Here is a 22,534-nt window from a genome sequence, read left to right on the forward strand (position 1 = left end):
CAAACCTGGTCAAACTCATCGAATGCACCTTTCGTAGCTAAAATTTGAATACAATTAATATCTCGATGCTTCAGTAGACATATAGTATAATACATCGACAAAAAATTCAGGTTAGAATCTTTTTGTGTATTCATAAGTTGATACAAACCTGATCAAACCTAGTCAAACTCGATCAAACCAGATCAAACCAGATCAAACCTAGTCAAACTCATCAAAAACTCTATTGTATTATATTTAAATAGTAAAAATCTATACTAAAGTATCTTCTAAAGATCACGATAATAAAAAGTAGCATCCCCATTTCTCCCCCTCATGATTCTGAATTTATTTTATGGTGAATATCGACTGCAACGTACTTTATTACTGTCAGAACTCGAGGGTACTTCTCGAAATGATTAAGAAGCAATTTTTGTGATTCTTTTTGAAAAAATGTATTTTGAAAAATCCTCCAAAAATTCTAAACAATATTGTCGATGATTATCATAGCTTTTTGGAATAACCTATTCCTTTTTTATTCATTTTGATTCTTTCCTATAATTATATATTAAGTAAGGGTACTAAAAAAGTTTTTTATCCCTCTTCGAGGCCTAAAATATTTTTTCGTATCGCGATAATGATAATTTGGTGGGAGAAACGGATACAATGAAAACGATTTCAACTTTTGCAAGATTTCCATGCACCGACAGGAAAGAATATCGCGCATTTTAATTAATTACTCCAACACTCGATGCGTTGATTAAAATTTACATTCTGCTGCCGGGCGTAGCGATATTTACTTCCGTCGAAAGACGAGAGAAATCACGATTTTTGCAAACAACGCCGCGCCGACGAGAAGAAACTAACAAAAGCTTCCAGTAATTAATCAAACGCAACCCGCGGAGTGATTGAAATTCGCATTCCGTTATTCCTCTTGCAATATTTCCACCGATAAGGTGGGAACAATCTGGATATTTACAGGACATCCTCGAATAAATTTTTAATCGGAGTCGTGGTTACCTTCGTCGCGAACAATTATTGCATTCCCTCCACCGAAGAATAACAATAACAAGATCGAAACACAGCGTGAAAAGTTGTCATATTCTTCGTATTTTTTAATTAAGCGAATCTGGATTAGATAGAACGAGACGATCGGGAACTTTCGTCCACGATATTATGCAATTTACGTCCATAAATACGTTATATTAAAGATATCGTGGAAATTGATCGTTTCGTTGTTTGCTTTCGTTTACGTACCGCTTAAAATCGAACGTTATTAAGACCGTAAGTACGGCTGCGAAATAATAGAAACGGTTTAAACTATTCAGAGGCTTTCGCGCGTTTACCGTGCTTGACCCAGTCTCCCGTAATAACGCTCGAGAGCACGACGATATTTTATTGAAATATGTACGCAGAAATAGTCGATCTATTATCGTTTCGATCCGCGGAACAGCGAACGGAATAACAAATAACGGGGAACCAGTATTTGGTGTTCGGCGTTTCACGCCCCACGATCGTTCACCGAATAAATAAACATCCGGACGCGCGTTTGCGACCGCCGATCGATAATTTACATATTTATCTCCCGCGGCGAGTGGCCCTCGACTTCTTCAATTTCGCCGTCGTATTAATTTGCCCGTGCGTCTGTCAAGTTCAAGTAATTAATCGGACGCCGTGATGCACGACGGGCGCTGCTCGACCATTTTGCACGCGCGAGCTGGCATTTTTGGTCGAATAACCCCGCGAGATCGACCCGTGCTGCGCCCCGGGAAAGAAAACACGAAATTAAAAGTCTGATTTCGACGATACTTAAAGGCTACTATCACGGGTACCTATTTCAATCGATGACTCGCTGTATAAACGAAACAATATTAATTTTAAGACTCACGGTGTACGGGTATTTTATTTCATTTTCTCTAAGTTCTGGTTTCTTCGGTATCTGAAGTTGCAATGCGGTAATTACCTCGATGACTTTAGTGCACGTATGATACAATTGACGAAAAATTCAGAATAGAATCTTCTTGTGTATTTTTAAGTTGATTCAAACCTGATCAAACCTGGTCAAACTCATCGAAAACGCCTCTTTCATAGTCGAAATTTGAATACAATTGGTATTTTAGTGACATAATACGGTACATCGATAAAAATTCAGAATAGAATCTTCTTGTGTATTTTTAAGTTGATTCAAACCTGATCAAACCTGGTCAAACTCATTGAAAACGCCTCTTTCGTAGATGAAATTTGAATACAATTAGTATCTCTATGCTTCAGTAGATAGATAGTACAATACATAGACAACAAATTCAGGATAGAATCTTTTTGTGCATTCATAAGTTGATTCAAACCTGATAAAACCTAGTCAAACTCGATTAAACCAGATCAAACCTGGTCAAACTCATCAAAAACGCCTCTTTCATAGTCGAAATTTGAATACAATTGGTATTTTAGTGACATAATACGGTACATCGATAAAAATTCAAAATAGAATCTTATTGCGTGTTTGTAAGTTGATTCAAACCTGGTCAAACCTGGTCAAACTAATCAAAAACGCCTCTTTCGTAGATGAAATTTGAATACAATTAGTATCTCTATGCTTCCGTAGATACATAGTACAATACATTCACAAAAAATTCAGGATAGAATCTTTTTGTGCATTCATAAGTTGATTCAAACCTGATCAGACCTAGTCAAACTCGATCAAATCTGGTCAAACTCATCAAAAACGCCTTTTCTAGCTGAAATTGTAATACAATTAGAATCTCGATGATATTAGAGCATACATAATACAGTACATCGACAAACAATTCAGAGTAGAATCTTCTTGCGTGTTCCTAAGTTGATTCAAACCTGATCGAACCTGGTCAAACTCATCAGAAACGCCCCCAAGCGACAAAAAATGTCACGGCTACCTATTATATTATATTTTAACAACAAAAAGTAGCATCCCCATTTTGCCTCGCTGTTCCCACTCTATTTTATGATAAATATCGACTGAAATATAATTCCAACTGGACAAGACGGAGGAACCAAAAGGTCCACCAAGATCCTCAATTAATAAGAAAAATGACTAAATAGTTCGATGGTTCGTACGCTAAATAATCAGTCGATGAATGTCGGCCAATTTGCATCTCGCGTTACCTGTGTCTTCTGTGATTACGCGAAATTGTCCTCGTGGAGATCAGGTGCGTTCAAAGCCCTTTCAACGCCTCGAACGGACATCCATTTCAATAATTACAAATCTTATAATTGACATTCGACCGCAAGCTGAGCCCTTTGTACGGTTTCCCGCGCATTCGCGTCGTTAACCTTGCATTCGACCCCACGACCCCGAGCTTGACACTGATCTTCCCCGTCGGGCCGCGCTAATTAACCAACCGGCGCGAGTAAACGATTAACACGGACAATTGATCGACTCTTTGATCGCGTTACCTTGGGAAAACGCTCCGATAGCGGGCCAACGGAAAGTTAAATCGGAGTTCGCGTTGGTTCGCTCGTTCCAGTTCGAGATTGTTCCGGAACATTTTGGGAATATTTACGTTTAATAAATATGTACGCGTTCTTAGAGAAAGATTTATTTTAAATCGTTTGGCGGTGTTATTGGAAGCGTGGCGAGATTTGATCGAAGTTTAAACATTCTTGGAATTGAACGGAGGAATTCTTCCGCTCCACTGGTTATTTTCGAGTCGAAGAACAGCACGAAAATAAACATATAAGTTCTCTGGATCAATTTCATTTTCATTTTCGCGAAAATGCTTTCTATTTTGCTGATAATTCTACAAGCTTGTACACTTTGTTCTCCACTCTGTCATAATTTTATTATTCCTCGTTTGGTCCACATCTAAGCTTCAGATGCGGAAAAAATCCCTCGAGCTTTGCAAGTTTCGTTTCCCAGTTTGTCACGATTTTATTATTCCCCGTTTACGATTCTACGTATGGCCCGATTATTAAACATCAACAAGTGGTTCCCAGAAAATTTTTGCGCCGCTTCACAGTCGACGACTCGTCGATTAAACCAGGGAAGCGACCCTTTGGGGTGCACCGAGCGTAAATACGATGAATTACAATGACTTTTAGAGCGTCACAACGGGTCAGGAATCGAAAAGCAACGTCGGTGAAGCGTCCTCTTAATATAGCAGAAGCATCGGGCTGGCGTGAAAGGTTAATGAATGGATATTCCGTTCGAATCCGTGCAAACCGCGAGCCGTCACGTCGCCGTCCGTCCGCACCCGGTGGGTGGGGGGGAATATTTCGATCGTTCGCATCATAAATAGTCATCGACGCGCGCGGTCGATTGATCGATATTGCGTCGAGGCTCGTGCCAGAATTACGGCGGCATAATAAATTAATTTTCCGATCGCGGCTGGCTGGCGTTATAAACACGACGAAACGCATGTTCGAGCATGAGAGGCCACCTTGTACGATACTATCGATCCCCGCGTTCCAAACTTCGCCGCAATTTCCGGTGATTGGGGTCTCCCTATCCAGGTAGGTGCAATTATGGTCGTCAGAGTTACGTCGCTAGAGAGTGTCGCCTATTTTGCAGCTTTTTATTTCCGCCGAAACCCCTTTGGATTTCCTTTAATTCCGCCTGGACGGCAATTTCTCGCTAGTTTCCGGCTACCTCTTGGCCCCGTGTACCGGAAGTCGCCCTTAAAACATTCGCGTACGACTTAACTCGTCGAGGTTAAGCGGGTTAGAGACTTGTCTTGTCTTTTGTTTGGCTTTCCACGCACGGTGGGACATTTTTCAACTTAAAAAATTGATATACAGGGTGGTCCAGGCAATTGTTTCTAGTCATAACTCCGTTATTATTGCATTTACGAAAAAATGTCAGAGGAGTGAGATAAATGGTTCGAAGAGCGCTACATCTGCAGGCAACGTTATCAGAAATGTTTAGAATGTAATGGAGAAACGTTTGAGCATCTTCGATAAAGTCATTTTTTGAATATATCTCGAGATCTAATAATTTTTTTGCCATGAACAGAAGAATCGATCTGTCTAAAAAAAAATATGCATTTCTATTTAAATTCTCTTTGGCATTTTTTCGTAAATGCAATAATAACGGAGTTATGACTTGAAACAATCGCGTGGACCGCCCTGTATATTAAATAATCAAAATTTTTTTAATTTTTATTTTTTTCTCCAGAATAGAGTATATTCTATTTAGACTTGTGAAATAAGCTTTTGCTCTAAATAAATTGAGTATACCGAGCGAAAGTCCACGAAACTTAAAAATGTCTTCGTTGATAAATGGGGAAGGGGTCGTAGCAACCTCGTAACTGCATCAAGGATCGCCACGAGTGTGTTTCGAGATGGGGTTCGATGGAAAAACAGGGGGACAGCCGGCAACGTTTTCCCCCGCGAGACGAGAGCGAATCAAACGCGACAATAGCGATCTCGATGACCGGTTCTCGCCCCCGCGGCCAGTGTTTGTGTTTATTTTGCCTATTTGTTCGTTGGCCCGCGACTCGCAGTTGACGTTCGAACAACAATAACCGGGTAATACCTGACACGAGTAATTTTTAGACCGTACGCGATCTCAATTAATAGCTCGCGGGGCGTGTATTTCGCTTTTCGAAGTTCGTTACGACTTTTTAGGGATTTCTCATCGTGAAGACCGGATATTTGCGAAATTGAAAAGATCAAAAATATTCCATACACTTTTACGATAATACTCCATTTTTTGTTTTAAATAAAAGAATTCTTACTATTAACAATGATAAAATGCTATTATAGATGGTCGTGGAGGGTGAACAATTCGAAATAAAATTAAAGAAGCAATTACGATGAATATTTTACAATAGAATTCTTAAAAGATTTCTCGAGACACCCCGTGGAGACCTGGCAACACTTCTTAACGCGTTCAACGCGGAGTATTGGCAAAAGACGTCGATAAAATCCACTTAAACAATGCATAAGAATCATACGATACTCTGCAACAATAAAACTTTAATTCCAGAACATTGTAAACGAACATGACCTACAGTTAGTTATTTTTGTAACCTTTCTAAAATCCTATTCAAGTTTATCTCAACTCGAGAATTACTCTGTCTAGTTCTGGTACGTAACCTAAAATTCGTGAATCTTAACCGAACTTATTTCCCTCGACGTCTCGACTCGAGTCACGCGGCGGTGAAAGTGTCGTTAAAGTTAAAAATGTTGAAAAACGAAGGTCTGTACGTAGTCCAGAAACAGGAGAAGTTTCGAGGCGGAGGCGTCGATACAAGATGGAGCGAAAAGTAGACGGAGTTCCGCCATAAGTAGCCGCCGGTTGTCTTTTGTTTTAGTTGGTTTCCCGTATGTTTGCCCGAGTTTCGGCTTTGCATGGCACGTTGCATCATTCCGCCCCGACTTCGCCGTGTTCCTCGCGTCCGCTGAGCAGAACGGCATCGCTCTGCGACGGTAGCTCCGGTTACGAATCGACCAGGAGCCACCTAGGGCCGCACTATAGCGATTACAACATGCCTAGGAGTAACTCGCCCGTGCCTAAATACAATAGCTTGAAGCCGCGGCAAAGGAAACACAAACGTTCGCAGTTCTACTCCCTGAGGCTCTGCCGTAGGCACGAGAACGTTCACAGGAAGTATCAGCTTTACACCATACCGATTTACAAATGCCCTCACAAAAACGGCAGCACCAGCACGATCGCGACGACGATCGTCAGGTCGGAGACGACGCCGCCGATACCGGCGCCGAGGAACCCCAGGAACGCCGATCCCTCGAAACACACTTATCAGAACGTACCGCCTCCCGTTTTTCCGACGAGAAACGCTTCCTCGCTGCCCAGGACCAAGGTTTGTCTACTTGCGTTCTTTTCGTTTAGTAAGTGCCCGCATTCGATGCTCGAGAACCGTTGCTGCTGTCTCGAAGGAGCAAAAGTTTCTTGCCTGGACCCGGGACTCGGATCGGGATTGATCGCGGGTCCAGTGATCGATTGGGTTTGACCATCCCGGACGAATCCGTGTGCTCTTCTTTCCGACCTTTTTGCGCCTGTCGCGGGAAGAAGCAAGAATGATGCCTCGAGAACGACTGCTTGGAGGACTAACGATCGAGTCGATTGATTGTTTCGGACGGGTTGTCGCTTAAATTGAGGATTGTGTAAAGTTTTCGAAAGCAAATATTAGATTGGGGAAAAAGAAATCCATTATTTTCACGTTTATTTCAAGACTTTATCTAACATGATTTGGATTGTCCGACTTGGGTTAAATAGGTACCATTTTGTTTTATAGTCTATTGGCATTTCAAAGGTAACTTCATAATGCCGCTCTCATAGAAGTCTTGGTACCTATTGACGAAAAACTCGACCAAGCGATTTTCACAATCTTCTCTTGATACCAATTTCTCATCACTAAGGAAGTTTTGCAATTACAACAAAAGATGGTAATCGCTTGGTGCCAGGTCCGGACTATAAGGTGGATGCATCAAAACTTCCCAACCAAGCTGCCGGAGTTTTTGACAAGTCACTATAGACGGGTGCAGCTTGGTGTTGTCCTGATGGAGCACAACACCTCTCTTGTTGGCCAATTTTGGCCGCTTCTGGTCGATCGCTAGCTTCAAACGGTCCAATTGTTGACAGCAGAGGTCTGAATTTAGTGTTTGGTCATATGGAAGCAGCTCATAGTAAATGATACCTTTCCAGTCCCATCAAATGCACAGCAAAACTTTCCTGGCCGTTGATTCTAGTTTGACCATCGTTTGAGCCGCTTCACCATGCTTTCACCACAATCATTTTCACACAATATTGTCGTGTGTGATCTATTTCTCATCTTCAGTCACCATCCGTTTAAGAAATGGGTCGATTTCATTCCGTTTGACCAAGTCATCGCACATAGAAATTCGATCCATCATGTTTTTTCTGTCAATTCGTGTGGCATCCAAACATTGAGCTTCTTTTTGAATCCAGCTTTATGCAAATGATTTGAAACTATTTTATAGTCGAGTTTTAGCTTCTCGGCGATGATACGACTGCTAACATGTCGGTCTTCTCCGATCATTTCCATGATTTTATCGACATTTTGGACGACAAGCCTACTCGTGCAAAGTGCATCTTTAACATCGAAAATACCAAAACGGAATCGACAAAACAAAAAATTGCGCATAATTGGCTGCGACAGTATCGAGGTCATAAACACCATTCACAATTTCAGCTGCCTAGCTTGAATTCTCGCCTTTATCAAAGAAAAATTGTAAAATATACCGACTTTTCTCTTTGTTAATTTCTCTCTTTTACATCCTATAGCTCACAGCTGAATCGACCAACCAAAAAACTGTAAAAGAATTTTTTTTAGTGCGGAATGTCACTTTTCCAACGAGCACAAATCTCAATTTGTTTGACCAATACTTTACGAAATATGTATCACTACAACCATCTAGGTGAAAAATAATGGATTTCTTTTTCCCCACCCTAATATATCCAAAGTTGGGTCAGGTACCATCTAGTACCTCTCTGCTACGTTCCTCAGTGGCTGAACGTCGACCAATAGTGACCAATGTCCGACTAGGTTATCGTCTTCAGCCAGTGGGGGACGTGGTATGCAGGTAACGGAGTGGGAATAGCAACACCGTATTATTTATTTGAAGTATAATCGGTGTTTACCAGCGTCCTTAAAATATCTCCGGTCCAAATGCCGTCGCTGGCAGAAATTGATCGACTGGAATGGAACGAAACACGAGCACGCGGAACGAATCCTATCCTTTAAGCACCGATTAAATAATTAGCATTGCACCTACTGCATGAGTACGATTTACGTGTCCGCCGTAGATATAAAACAACAGCTTCGAGCAAATAGGAGGTAGAGTCGCCGGAATCCGAGTTATAATCGGAAATCATATTTTCCCTGCTAAGCTGGATCTGGCCATCCGTGTAGCGACCGTCCTTGCGTATGTCGGCCGCGAACCAAGTAAGTTTTCCGCTCACACAGACACGTACACGCACACCCGCTTGCCGGTGAGCTTCTCAACCCTATCGTAAAGAAGGCAAAATATTATTTCCAAGCCTGCGAAGGCTTTCCCGCGAGCCTCCATGGAGGAATCGAAAAAGAACGGTGCTTCCCGCGCTCGCCGACAGAGGGCTACGCTGAACCTTCCTCTCTCGCAAGCACTCGACCATACATACATTCCTCGACTGTCCATTGAATTTGAAAGTATATTTATATTGCTTGAAACTGATTAGACGTTCGCACTGTAGCATGAATTTTGGTCATTTTTCATTTTCTCGCAAGCGCTCGACCGACAGTCCGTTTGTATATACAGGATGTGGGAAAAATTTTAATGGGGGATTCTAGAGGCCAAAATAAGACGAAAATCAAGAATACCAATTTGTTCATCGAGGCTTCGTTAAACAGTTATTAACAATTAAATTCAAAAATTTCAAATCGTCCTGGAAAAATTATTTTCGGTTGCGGGGATCAATTACAATCATTTTTGGTGAATAGACATACCCTTGAAATCCTATCCACTTTCGAGAAAAAAATTCGAGTAGGTGCTGGAAATTTTGGGTGAAAAAAAATTTTCCAAATCGTTTAAAAAAAATTATTTTCGGTTTTAAGAATCGATCGTAATTATTTTTGGTCATTACACATACCCCCGAATTCCTACGCATTTTCGAGAAAAAAATTCTTTTCCGAAAATATGATGTCTGACCTCGATATATTTCACTGAATTTTCATGCGAATCTTTAAAACATCATAACTTCTGAACGGATTGGACGATTTTAATGTTCAAAAAGCCAAACGCCGCGTATTTTAGTGTAGAATATGTAGCAATCATAAAAATATTCAGAAAGTTGATCCTTGACCCCGCAAAATGAGTAAAACCCCATAAAAATGGACCAATTTTAAAACAGCCATAACTCCTACAATTGTGAATATATTTCAATGAAACTTTTTTCTGAAGTAGAGCTCATGGGTACCTACAAGAAAGTATTAGACAACTTTTCTATACGGCGTCAAACAAAAGTACTAAAAATCGAAAACGAATTTTTAAGAAAAATCGACAGGGGGTGCCTAAATTTTTCGGCGAAAAAAAAATTTTTCAAATCGTTTTAAAAAAATTATTTTCGGTTGCAAGGGTCGATTATATCCATTTTTTGTGAAAACACATATCCCCAAAATCCTACGCACTTTCGAGAAAAAAATTGTTTTCCGAAAATATGATGTCTGACCATACCATCGATATGTTTCACTGAATTTTCATGCGAATCTTTAAAACATCATAACTTCTGAACGGATTGGACGATTTTAATGTTTAAAAAAGCAAACTACGCGTATTTTGGTGGAGAATATGTAGAAATCGCAAAAATATTCGAAACGTTGGTCCTTGACCACGCAAAATGAGTAAAACCCCATAAAAATGGTCCAATATTCAAACAGCCATAACTCCTACAATTGTGAATATAATTCAATGAAATTTTTTTCTGAAGTAGAGCTCATGGTACCTACAAAAAAGTTATCTAATACTTTTTTGTAGGACGTCAAATAAAATTACTAAAAATGAAAAAGGAATTTTTAAGAAAAATCGACAGGGGGTAGGTGCCTAAATTTTTCGACGAAAAAAAAATTTTTCAAATCGTTTTAAAAAAATTATTTTCAGTTGCAAGGGTCGATTATATCCACTTTTGGTGAAAACACATATCCCCAAAATTCTACGCACTTTCGAGAAAAAAATTCTTTTCCGAAAATATAATGTCTGACCATACCATCGATATGTTTCACTGAATTTTCATGCGAATCTTTGAAACATCATAACTTCTGAACGGATTGGTCGATTTTAATGTTCAAAAAGCCAAACGCCGCGTATTTTAGTGTAGAATATATAGCAATCATAAAAATATTCGGAAAGTTGATCTTTGACCCCGCAAAATGAAAAAAACCCCATGAAAATGGTCCAATTTTCAAACAGCCATACTTAATAGGAGATTCTAGAGACCAAAATAAGACGAAAATCAAGAATACCAATTTGTTGATCGAGACTTCGTTAAAATGTTATTAACGAAGCTTTCATCAACAAATTGGTATTCTTGATTTTCGTCTTATTTTGGCCTCCAGAATCTCCCATTAAAATTTTTCCCAGGGTTGGTCGAACACCCTGTATACGCTCCTTGACCATCTCGATTCACTGTCGCCTCTTCCCCTGTTTCCTACAAGCGCAAGCCGGCCCACGCAGTAAAATCGTTGAAAATCCTATAAAGGGAAACAAAATTTTGCCTCGTACTCGTGACTAACATGATCCCGTCCCCCCGTGGCTGGATTTCCAAACGACTAACAATGCCTGTTGCAGACCGACAGCCTATACAACTTCGAAAAACACTATCAGCAGCAGCACCGGCAGGAAATGCAGCAGTACAGCTACCCGTTACCGAGCAACAGTTCGAGCCAACTAACACTGCCACTAACGCGCAGCCTCTACCATTCCTCGATAGTTAGCCCCTTGCAGACCTCCTTCGTTCACGCTAACAATCGCTCGTCCACCCTGGCGCATCACGAGACCGTCAATCACCTGTCCGCGGCGCATCCGGACGAGGAGCAACAAAACTACACGAACCACGACGCGAGGCAGCCGCGCCGTCACGCTAATCGGGGGAACGAGCGGGGCCAAAAATACAGGAAGCACAAACGAGGGGACCGGAAACAGAAGCAGAGGCGCGGCGACGCGAGGAGATCGGACGCCGCGTACGGCTCGCCCGCCTGCGAGACCAGCTTCCATCAAGTCCAGGAGCTCGGTATACCCGAGACGTACAAAATCTCTTATCCCCATTATTACGAGGACGACATCGCGGAGTGTCCCACCGATTATCACAGATCGAACCCGAACTCGCGGCAACAGATCTGGGAACGACAGTCGAATCGGTGTCCGGCGGAGAGCACGCACTACGCGGACCCGGGGGACACCAAGAACCGCAACAAACCGAAGAGACTGTTGTCGAATCACGGCGACGGACGATCGCCGTCCGCGCCTACGATAATGCAGTATGCCGAGCTCCACTTCCGGGACGTCGGTCAGGAGATCGATGTCTAAAAGGTCAGTGGAAACCGACTAGTCCTATGTAAATTATCGTTGGCTGTCGTCAACTATGATAAAAGGTACATCAAGAAGGTCGTGTGACCACAGACGAGGTATACGAGTAAATCTTACACCTTATGGAATTCGTGGTCCAGTCTAACTGCTATAATGACCTGAAAATTCGGAGGCGATTAATGTATTAAAAATCAGAAACGAATTTTTAAGAAAAATCGAGGGGGGGAGGTTTTAAAATTTTTCGGCAAAAAAAAAAAATTTTTAAATCATTCTAAAAAAATTATATTTAATTACAGGGGTCAATTGCAAGCATTTTTGGTCATTACACATACCCCCGAAATCCTACGCACTTTTGAGGAAAAAATTCTTTACCGAAAATCTAATTTGAGGTCAGAAATGGTTCCTCGAAATTTCATGCGTATCTTTGAAACGTCATAACTTCTGAACGGATTGGACGATTTTAATGTTTAAAAAAGCAATCAACGCGTATTTTAGTGAGGAATATGTAGAAATTCTAAAAGTATTGGAAAAATTGTTCCTTGACATCGTAAAATGAGAAAAACCCCATGAAAATGGTGAAATTTTCAAACAGACATAACTCCTACAATAGTGAATGTATTACAATGAAACTTTTTTCTGAAGTAGAGCTCATGGGCACCTACAAAAAAGTATTAGACAACTTTTCTGTAGGACGTCAAACAAAAATACTAAAAATGAAAAAGTAATTTTTAAGAAAAATCGACAGGGAGGTAGGTGCCCAAATTTTTCGACGAAAAAAAAAAATTTCAAATTGTTCTAAAAAAAATATTATTGTTTGCAGGGGTCAATTACAATCATTTTTGGTGAATATACATACCCCCGAAATCCTACGCACTTTTGAGGAAAAAATTCGAATAAATGCTAAAATTTTTCGGCGAAAAAAAAAATTCTGAAATCATTCTAAAAAAATTATATTTAATTACAGGGGTCAATTACAAGCATTTTTGGTCATTACACATACCCCCGAAATCCTACGCACTTTTGAGGAAAAAATTCTTTACCGAAAATCTAATTTGAGGTCAGAAATGGTTCCTCGAAATTTCATGCGTATCTTTGAAACGTCATAACTTCTGAACGGATTGGACGATTTTAATGTTTAAAAAAGCAATCAACGCGTATTTTAGTGAGGAATCTGTAGAAATTCCAAAAATATTCGAAAAGTTGGTCCTTGACTCCGCAAAATGAGAAAAACCCTATAAAAATGGTCCAATTTTCAAACAGCCATAACTCCTACAATTCTGAATATATTTCAATGAAACTTTTTTCTGGAGTAGAGCTCATGGGTACCTACAAAAAAGTATTAGACAATTTGTTTGTAGTGCGTCAAACAAAAATACTAAAAATGAAAAAGTAATTTTTAAGAAAAATCGACAGGGGAGATGGGTGCCTAAATTTTTCGACGAAAAAAAAAATTTCAAATCATTCTGAAAAAATTATTTCCAGTTGCGGGGGTCAATTACAATCATTTTTGGTGAATAGATATACCCTTGAAATCCTACGCACTTTCGAGAAAAAAATTCGAATAAATGCTAACATTTTTCGGCGAAAAAAAAAATTCTCAAATCATTCTAAAAAAATTATATTTAATTACAGGGGTCAATTGCAAGCATTTTTGGTTATTACACATACCCCCGAAATCCTACGCACTTTTGAGGAAAAAATTCTTTACCGAAAATCTAATTTGAGGTCAGAAATGGTTCCTCGAAATTTCATGCGTATCTTTGAAACGTCATAACTTCTGAACGGATTGGACGATTTTAATGTTTAAAAAAGCAATCAACGCGTATTTTAGTGAGGAATATGTAGAAATTCTAAAAGTATTGGAAAAATTGTTCCTTGACATCGTAAAATGAGAAAAACCCCATGAAAATGGTGAAATTTTCAAACAGACATAACTCCAACAATTCTGAATATATTTCAATGAAACTTTTTTCTGAAGTAGAGCTCATGGGTACCTAAAAAAAAGTATTAGACAATTTGTTTGTAGTGCGTCAAACAAAATTACTAAAAATTAAAAACGAATTTTTATGAAAAATCGACAGTGGGTGCCTAAATTTTTCGGCGAAAAAAAAAATTTTCAAAACGTTCTGGAAAAATTATTTTCGGCTGTGGGACTCAATTACAGTCATTTTGTATCATTAGACATACCCTCGAAATCCTATCCACTTTCGAGAAAAAAATTCGAATAAATGCTAAAATTTTTCGGTGAAATTAAAAAATTTCAAATCGTTCTAAAAAAAATATTGTTGTTCGCAGGGGTCAATTACAATCATTTTTGGTGAATACACATACCCCCGAAATCCTACGCACTTTCGAGAAAAAAATTTGAATAAATGCTAAAATTTTTCGGTGAAATTAAAAAATTTCAAATCGTTCTAAAAAAAATATTGTTGTTTGCAGGGGTCAATTACAATCATTTTTGGTGAATACACATACCCCCGAAATCCTACGCACTTTCGAGAAAAAAATTCGAATAAATGCTAAAATTTTTCGGTGAAATTAAAAAATTTCAAATCGTTCTAAAAAAAATATTGTTGTTCGCAGGGGTCAATTACAATCATTTTTTGTGAATACACATATTCCCGAAATCCTACGCACTTTCGAGAAAAAAATTCGAATAAATGCTAAAATTTTTCGGTGAAATTAAAAAATTTCAAATCGTTCTAAAAAAAATATTGTTGTTCGCAGGGGTCAATTACATTCATTTTTGATGAATACTCGGTGTATAGTTTCGTTTCTCGTGTTTGTAATATTATTCAAATATGATGTAAACACAGTTTTATTATGGAATTACGTTTAAATTATTCATAGATTTTTCCGGTCAGAACTCATATCCGGAGCTGTCCCTTTCTGTGAAGTAGAATACGCGTTAGAGACAAATCAAGATCCAGAAAAAAGTCGATACGGTGTCAGAAAGAAAGAGAATGCTCGTATGTCGTATAAGAATATTATAATTAAAATAGAATTCATCCTGAAATTAGCACAAACTTATCTGTCGTATATTTTGCACGTCTTATAATGAAGTTGTAGTGTCAAAAAAAGTTGCTTCTGCAATTTTTAGATGCACCAGTGATTCTTTTGAAAAAACAGGAAGAAATCAGTGTCACACGTGACCTGAAAAATCTAGAATCTCTTAAACATCTTAAACTGCAAACTTTTTTAATTCCAATTGAATACACGACCTTCTTGATGTTACCAAATATTTTCTAGTGGAAGAATATTAAGAATTTTCGAAGAGAAATCTCTGCGATTCGAGTACCGTCTAAAGTTTCAAACTTTTAATTTTATTTTTCCAAACGATCGTTCGTTTTGTTCTTATAATTTTCTTCCCGATGAGTTTGCAAATTATTGCGAAACAGGAAGCAGTTTGCACGAATTTATTTGTTCCGCGTCGAAGTCGGAACGCAACCACAGGTAGGAAAAGAACGACATTTTGTTGGTTTGCATTATTTTCGCCCGATTGTATTTGCGTTTGTTTGCATCTCACGTTTTGCTTTATTTCCAACAGCATTTCAAACAACATTTTTGGCTGCTTTTTGTTTTTCTACCTTTTTCTATCGGTTAAAATTGCATATTTTTAAATTTCAACTAATCGATTGCACTTGCGCATTTATTTGATTTTTATTTTTCTCGTCGGCGGTCGCGTCCCGTTGGTAAGTATTTTAATTAAAATCAGTCAACGAAAAATCGATGTGTCATGTTTAATTAATACAGCTACGTGCAACGACGAGAAATAAAAAAAAAAAAAAAAAAAAGTAGGAAACACCTACAGCGACAAATATGATTGATTTAAACGGAAACGTTTAATGAATACTTTTACGCTGCTGGAATTCGACCAAATGTTCCGCGTTATTGCAACGAAGAAACGATTAGAAAATACTCGCTATTTTATCGAAATTCAGTATCGAGGATAATACGGTTCGCTAACAAGTTAATAAAACGAGGGAAAGAAAAAAGGAATATGAAAATCAACGAAGCTAAAAATGAGTTTCAACCGACGCGATAACGAAAGTTCTTCCAGGTCAACCGTAAAATTACATCGATGTTATTTAAATTCCACTTAATGATATAACAAAAATTCGCGTTCGCATTATCTTTATGGTTAAATTACTTTAATTAAAAAATTTCAGCGAATTATTTAATGCTGTTAACGAACAAAAGGAAATTACGTGTAAAATTTATCTCCCGCTAGACCAACCGTTAAATTGCAATGAAAATTATACAAGGATGCGATGGACTGAATTTGTAATATCAATTAGATGAATTGGCGTAAATGGAAACTCAATAATGAAACTCATATGTTGCCGTTGTACATACCAATTGTATCTAAATGTTTGTTCGTAGGAGGGTCCGCAGACAAAGAGCGATACGTACATTTACTAGGACATTTTGGCGTCCGACATGCCTTGTAGGTACATTGTATTCTATGAATTACGTCATTTTGCTTAGAAATTTCTGCCAGTATTGTAATCACTCCGATGCGTGCGTATGCGTGAGGCCTAGAATGACGCGAGAGATTGCGTTACCTTTTTTTCATTTTCATCGATGCATCCCCCGATGCACGAAAGGAACGTACACATTCGTAACGTTGGCGGCAGGCTACTAAATTTCGCATGGAATGGCTCGACAACGACGTTCGCGAAGTATCGGTAATGAACAAAGCGACGATTCGAATTATCGCGTTCAATAACGAACGACGCCCGTGTGATTGGCCATTAAAATTCTAACGGCAGCGGCACAGTTTATTCGTCGAACAATAAACTCCTCCAACTTCTGCGCGCATCGTATCCCGTGGAAATTTAACAGAAGATTGCGAGGAACTCGTTAATTGATCGCGATACGACCTTTCGCGACCCCCCTCGACGGTAATCGGTGCGCGTCAGAGTTAAAATTATTGCCACGGCTCCGTGGACGAGCAACGTGGAAGTCGTCGAGCCCGTATCAGCGAGCTTTGGATCGTGTTAAATAATATTTACACTCCCGAAACGTTTAAAACTGTGACGATTCTCTTATATGACTAAAGGGAGTCCTACGTTGTGCATAATACTTAGAAAAATGTAAAACTATTTGTCGGGAATTATTCCTCGAGAGAAAAGGAATCGAAAAGTCCTTTACCGTTTTCCAATCGGAGGTTCCGTTCTCGAGATACGAGCGTTTTAAATCTTCGCGCGGATGTGTACAAGTGGCGCCACGCTGGGACCAAAATGGCGCCTGCTAGGACCGAATCGGCAAACTTTCACCGCTCGTATCTCGAGAACGGAGCCTCGGATTGGAAAATGGTAAAGGACTTTTCGATTCCTTTTCTCTCAAAGAATTCGTATACCTGCGTTTGTACCATAATTTTTGAAATTCATTGTCCAAACAGTACCAGAAGACAGTTCTTTTGCTATTTTACTGTACAGTTTTTATCTGATCTGTAAAAACTGTCGATTTCCATCCCCGTTGGTAACGGCGGTCAATTATTTTCGCATCGTCGTTAAAACGTCGAAATTCTGTCGAGGTTACCGGTTTCCCAATGGTTCTCGTCGGTGTGAAAATTGTAAATAAAATTGATCCGATAAAGGATCGTATTTATACGCGATAGCTTGAATTAAAACTACTGCAGATTACACCTTTAATTGGTAGCTTAAAGTGGCTACGGTAGCACCAGAAACGAATGTAATCGATGCATTAACGCGGGGAACAGATTTATTTAATTCTTTAATTAATAGCGCGACTTTTGCAAAAAACAATCCACCAAACCCTGTTAAACGTCGATCGCTGAACCGTGTTTGTGGCTCTGCGTTCATTTTTTATGTTTGTATGCGAGCCATCGCTGATGCAGCCATTAAAAGGACAACGGTAATAAAAGTCATAACGTTTTCGAAAAACAATCGAGACTCGAGGAATTAAATCGCTGCAAAATATTGAATGGTACTGGAAAATTTGGCCGTAAAAAATATTTCGAACGGTATTGTTTCTCGTTAATTTCCGTCCCAGTTAGTGGACACACCCTATATATAATATAAGCAAATATTTATCAATCCGGTGGAATCACCTATATCGCGTATTTTAGCAGATATTATCATTCCAGGCTTAGAAATTGCGGCCATTGAACAATTAAACTACGTTACATTAACATGTTATAGATGTAGGAAATTTTCACAATAATATCGAACGACCAGATTTAATCCACCAAATATAAGCTCGCGCTAGAAAATCTGAACAACGACTCCCATTAATTTGCTAACAATTACCAACAATAATAGGTACATAATGTTCATTAATTTCATTAATGATATCTATAAAATGTTCGTTAATTAGTCCTCGTTAAACCAGTATTAGATTTCGCAGAAAGTTATGAAAATAATTTGTATTCTTGTAGTATGAGTCAACAATGCGTCTAATTAAATGAAAATAAGTTTTCTTTCATGAAGAAATTAACGAAATGCTTTTTAAATGTTTCTGCTACTTCTGCTTCCGCCGAGAGAGTCTTTTTTTTTATAGCTGAAACACACAAATGACTGCAAAGGAAGCTGGTTTACCCCAGAGAAATGTAAATACTTCTTCTTTGTTAAAACATAAATACGTTCGGAATATTCCGAACCATCCGAAATGGAAATAAGAGTTTTGAAAAAATACAACAAACTTAAGAAACTTGATATATACTCGACCTGTTTTTGTACCTGATTTAATGGTGAACAGGGGACGTAAAACACTGTGAAAAATGTTGATACGAATGTCTCGATTAACCTCGTCTTCGAGTTATACAGGGTGGGGCAATAATTTTAGTCGCGTAAAATGTGGTATTTCTCTTATCGATCACGTAAATGTAATTTAAAAAAATATTGTAAGAAATTTATGTTTCTAGAATGTGAACGTAACAAAAGTGGAAAAAAATTGCAAGGGATAGAGGAAAATAAAAATTCGTAAAAATGTGTATGCATAAATGGGACGTAGAAATATTGGAAAAAGGAATTAAAAAGAAACTCGATCACCATGGTGGGAACCATTGGACGTTTCCATGGAGCCGTGGTTCGTCATACTTTGTACGTGACGGACAGAAACTTTCAAATGCAAATAACTCGAAAACTTCGTCGCGTCTACCTCCCTCCCCCCAAGTATGCAGGTGATTTGTAAAAAGTAAGAAGCTCCGCTGTACGGTTCCGAAAGTTTCATCAAACGCTTGGCGGTCGCGTCTCGAAATCGTACGGTCCATTTCGTCGAGAAGTATGATAAAGTTCTGGCTCGAGAGACGCGAACTTCGGCCATATCAATTTACGTATAAAACCGTTCAGAAATTAAAAACTTATCGAGGAGTCTTCGAGTAAAACAAAATCACTGTACGACCCAATCTGTTCCAAATTCCTCAGTTTTTAATTGAAAACACTTTCGATACTGATGCTACTGTACTTCTTAGAAAAGTAGAAAAGCTACTGCTGAAATGGAGGATGGAAAAATTGAGCAATACACGGAGCTTCTTTAGTTCTTTCGACTGAGACGCTGTGGCGCCACCAGAGGGCTATGTGTTCTTGTCTCTCTCGCAAGCGCTCGATCGACACCTCCTTTCCTATGTGTACACTCCTCGACTGAGGCAGAGACTGACTCCCCTCACCTGACTTTATTTATCAGTAGAAGAGAACTATCGAGAACTTGAGAAGCAGGTGAAATATCGCGAAGGAAATTCTAAAATAAAATTCCACGGCGGATTGTTCTTTAGCACAAAATTGGGGGGGTATTTTGAAAAGACGCTACGAAGATTGTGCGATTCTTTTCGTATCGTGAGGGCGATGAATTGTATAATAATAAGTATATACATTAACGATAAAAATCTTGTTGTTTGCCCCTTTGGAATCGGCGTATCACGGAGTGTTGTAGCCCGTTGTTGGAACCTTGAATCGTACTCCAGACTAAGGTGTTCGTTGTCATGTTCTGTTTACGCAGCCCTTCAAGCCGGAATTTTCGGATCTCGACTACGCCGACGTGGACTACCGATCATACGGGCCGATCAACTACAAAGCAGCCAGCATCGCGCTCCTCCAGAAGCAGCAAGCTCAGAAGCTGCACCAGCAACAGCTGCAGGAGCGACGGCCCCAGATGTACGGTGTCTCGGACGAGAACGAAGAGCTCCTGTAACCCCTCCAACACTCCCACTCGTTCGTTTTCCATTACTACTTATTTTTTTTAACGTGAATCTAACCCAAGTGTTACCTTGTGGCCATATACTCTCAACGAACCGCGTAAAACTGTCGTTAACAATTACTTATATTAACAGTCGGTCGTATTTAACGCGCCTGTTCCCGCCGTGAGCCTCCACGAACGACGAGCAACCTCCTCCAACAGCCTTCGACCGTTGGGTGTACCTCTTAATTGCGTAGCTTCGACAAATTTCGCTGCGATACTCGTTCACTGGCTATCTGTCATCAAATCGCGTATCTATTTTAGTAAAATTACTTCTATGATATAGAATTTCGAGATACAGTAGTGATTCGTAAAATGATCGTCATTCCGAAGGGGCGGGGACGTGCTCATCTTTCGTAGAGTGGAGGCGATATCGTCTTCCACGCTTCACAAAACGTTCAATTTACGAATCATTACACCTTCACTCTGAATACCATAAGTAACGGTCATTTTAAGAATCGTTACTGGTACAACGTTCAGCACATCTTCCTCGGTTGAGAGGGATAGAAATATTCAATTTACGAGTCGCGTTCATTTTACGAATCATCGCTGGTACACGTTTACTCCAAGTACCATAAGCAAAGTTTTTTCTCTTCCCGCCATTCTGGAGTCTGCATTTCCGTTTAGAGACATTAATAATCGATAAAATTGATACGTTTGAAATATTGCTCTAAGTTCTAGTCGAGCCTGAATTACTTGAACGTTTCTCGAGTACCTCGATTGTACTTGACAAGACCAATTATACGGCCATTTTTTCACACAGACTCTACTTTGTTCCGTAAAAGTAGATAGTACCTCAAACGGAGAAGTTCGCAGCGATCGCGGCGGTGTTTGTCGAAGCACGTATCTTCGAAGCCAAAGAAACACTCGTTCGAATTGCAACGCCGTGAGACTTGCATCGAGGAAGGAGACAACCTTTTATCGTTTTCTTTCAGGCTAGTAGTCAAGCCGGTCGCGGCGGAAACTGCGAATTCCTCTTCCGCTCTCGTCTTCTCTCTCGAAGCTTCGCGAAGCTTTCGGATCTCAGCGTTCGGCGTATCAGACGTTCGCTCTTCCAACGCGCGAGAAAAAGAAACATGTATCGACTACCTTTCCTTTCTTTTTTTTGTTTTTATTATTATTAAACATAACACGTCTAACCCGATAACGGGGCTCGTGCGATCGATGCCACGTCGATAACCGTAGTTCGAAGTACGCGAAAGCTTAGATAGTTCGTAAAAATCCATGGAGATCGCGGACCCATCCAAGGTCCTCGTTGGTATCTGTAAATTTATACATAAAAAAAGAAAAAAAAAAAAATTCGTATAATATTATAAAATTAATTGTACGTTTATAAACTATTGCCATGTGTTCTGGGATCAAATTGCCTAATTAATTGCGGCTCGAGGGCGATGATCGACAAAACGTTATACGGTATCTTGTTGACGCGAAGATGATACATATCGCAGCTACTATCGAGCACTACGTACGTGTTTCTATCGTCATGTACAGGTAATTGCCAAGAGGTCCGACTAATTAGCATAATTTCCCCCTCCCCCCCCCCCCCCGCCCTTCCTGCCCCAACACCCACCCCCCCCTCATCACACGAATTTTGTAAAGGAAATTTTCTCCCGAATCACGTTTGTAAGTTTGTACATTTACGCGAGGGAACGCGACAACGTCGACGTAGGAAACCGGAAGTCGTTGTCTTTCGTTAGGAGAAATAAAAGTAACGCGTTCTTTTGACTCACGATTCCAACGATTCGCTCGTAACGTTCGTGTAAACGCTGTTGTTCCAAGCTGCCGCGTAGAACCCGTGTACGGTAACGCGGGACGCTAAACCGGAAGAAGCCAGACAGCCATCGTGCGGTTTATCGTCAGATCGATGGCGACTTCCGTAAAACTGCGCTTTTACCGGCGAGCAAAATCCAAAGGGTTCGCTGGATCTCGAGAAGAAATTCCTCGAGCTTTCCTTGCGGATCGCTGACCCGTGTAAAAGCAACCTCTTATTCTACAGGATGTTCCTTTTTCTTGGGTTAATAGTTTCCATGGAGTTTATGGCGATTACACTTGGATGGCCATTCGTGCTGAAATCTAACGTTAATTATCGATTGATTTTCGAACGTACTTTGGAACGTTCGCAAAATTTGAGCGGAGAAATTTGGAAAAGCACAGCGGGGAGCAAATTGGGCATTAAAAATCACGCTTTTACCAATATCCATTAACGATTTTTTTTATCTCCAACGCTTTTTATTTCTGCGTTTTCTCGAATTTCTCGAACATTTCGTTTCGACGCGTTAAAATGTCGGATTCCAGAATTATAATGCATTTACTGTCTACACGGACGTTTGTATAACGATTACAG

General features: G+C 39.6%; 1 protein-coding gene across 17 annotated transcripts in view; it reads left to right on the forward strand.

Annotated features, from left to right (window-relative positions):
• The window catches only part of Nrm (neuromusculin), a 457,462-nt gene that overhangs the window by 411,850 nt on the left and 23,078 nt on the right, over nucleotides 1-22,534 (forward strand). For 6 of the 17 annotated variants that reach the window (XR_013080582.1, XR_013080585.1, XR_013080584.1 and 3 more), the window contains 4 exons: nucleotides 6,264-6,770; nucleotides 11,254-11,994; nucleotides 16,375-16,438; nucleotides 19,954-20,023. The exons of 2 other annotated variants lie outside the window; for them this stretch is intronic. Coding sequence is in view for 5 of the 15 variants with exons in the window: in XM_076776374.1 (XP_076632489.1) it covers nucleotides 6,264-6,770; nucleotides 11,254-11,991 (1,245 nt within the window). In the remaining 10 variants the exon portion in view is untranslated. Of the gene's footprint in view, nucleotides 1-6,263; nucleotides 6,771-8,737; nucleotides 8,813-11,253; nucleotides 11,995-16,374; nucleotides 16,443-19,953; nucleotides 21,737-22,534 lie in introns of those variants that run through there. 9 more of the 17 variants (XR_013080588.1, XR_013080590.1, XR_013080591.1 and 6 more) reach the window with 7 other exon arrangements.

Source organism: Colletes latitarsis, chromosome 11, assembly GCF_051014445.1.
Source record: "Colletes latitarsis isolate SP2378_abdomen chromosome 11, iyColLati1, whole genome shotgun sequence".
NCBI classification, from domain to species: domain Eukaryota; kingdom Metazoa; phylum Arthropoda; class Insecta; order Hymenoptera; family Colletidae; genus Colletes; species Colletes latitarsis.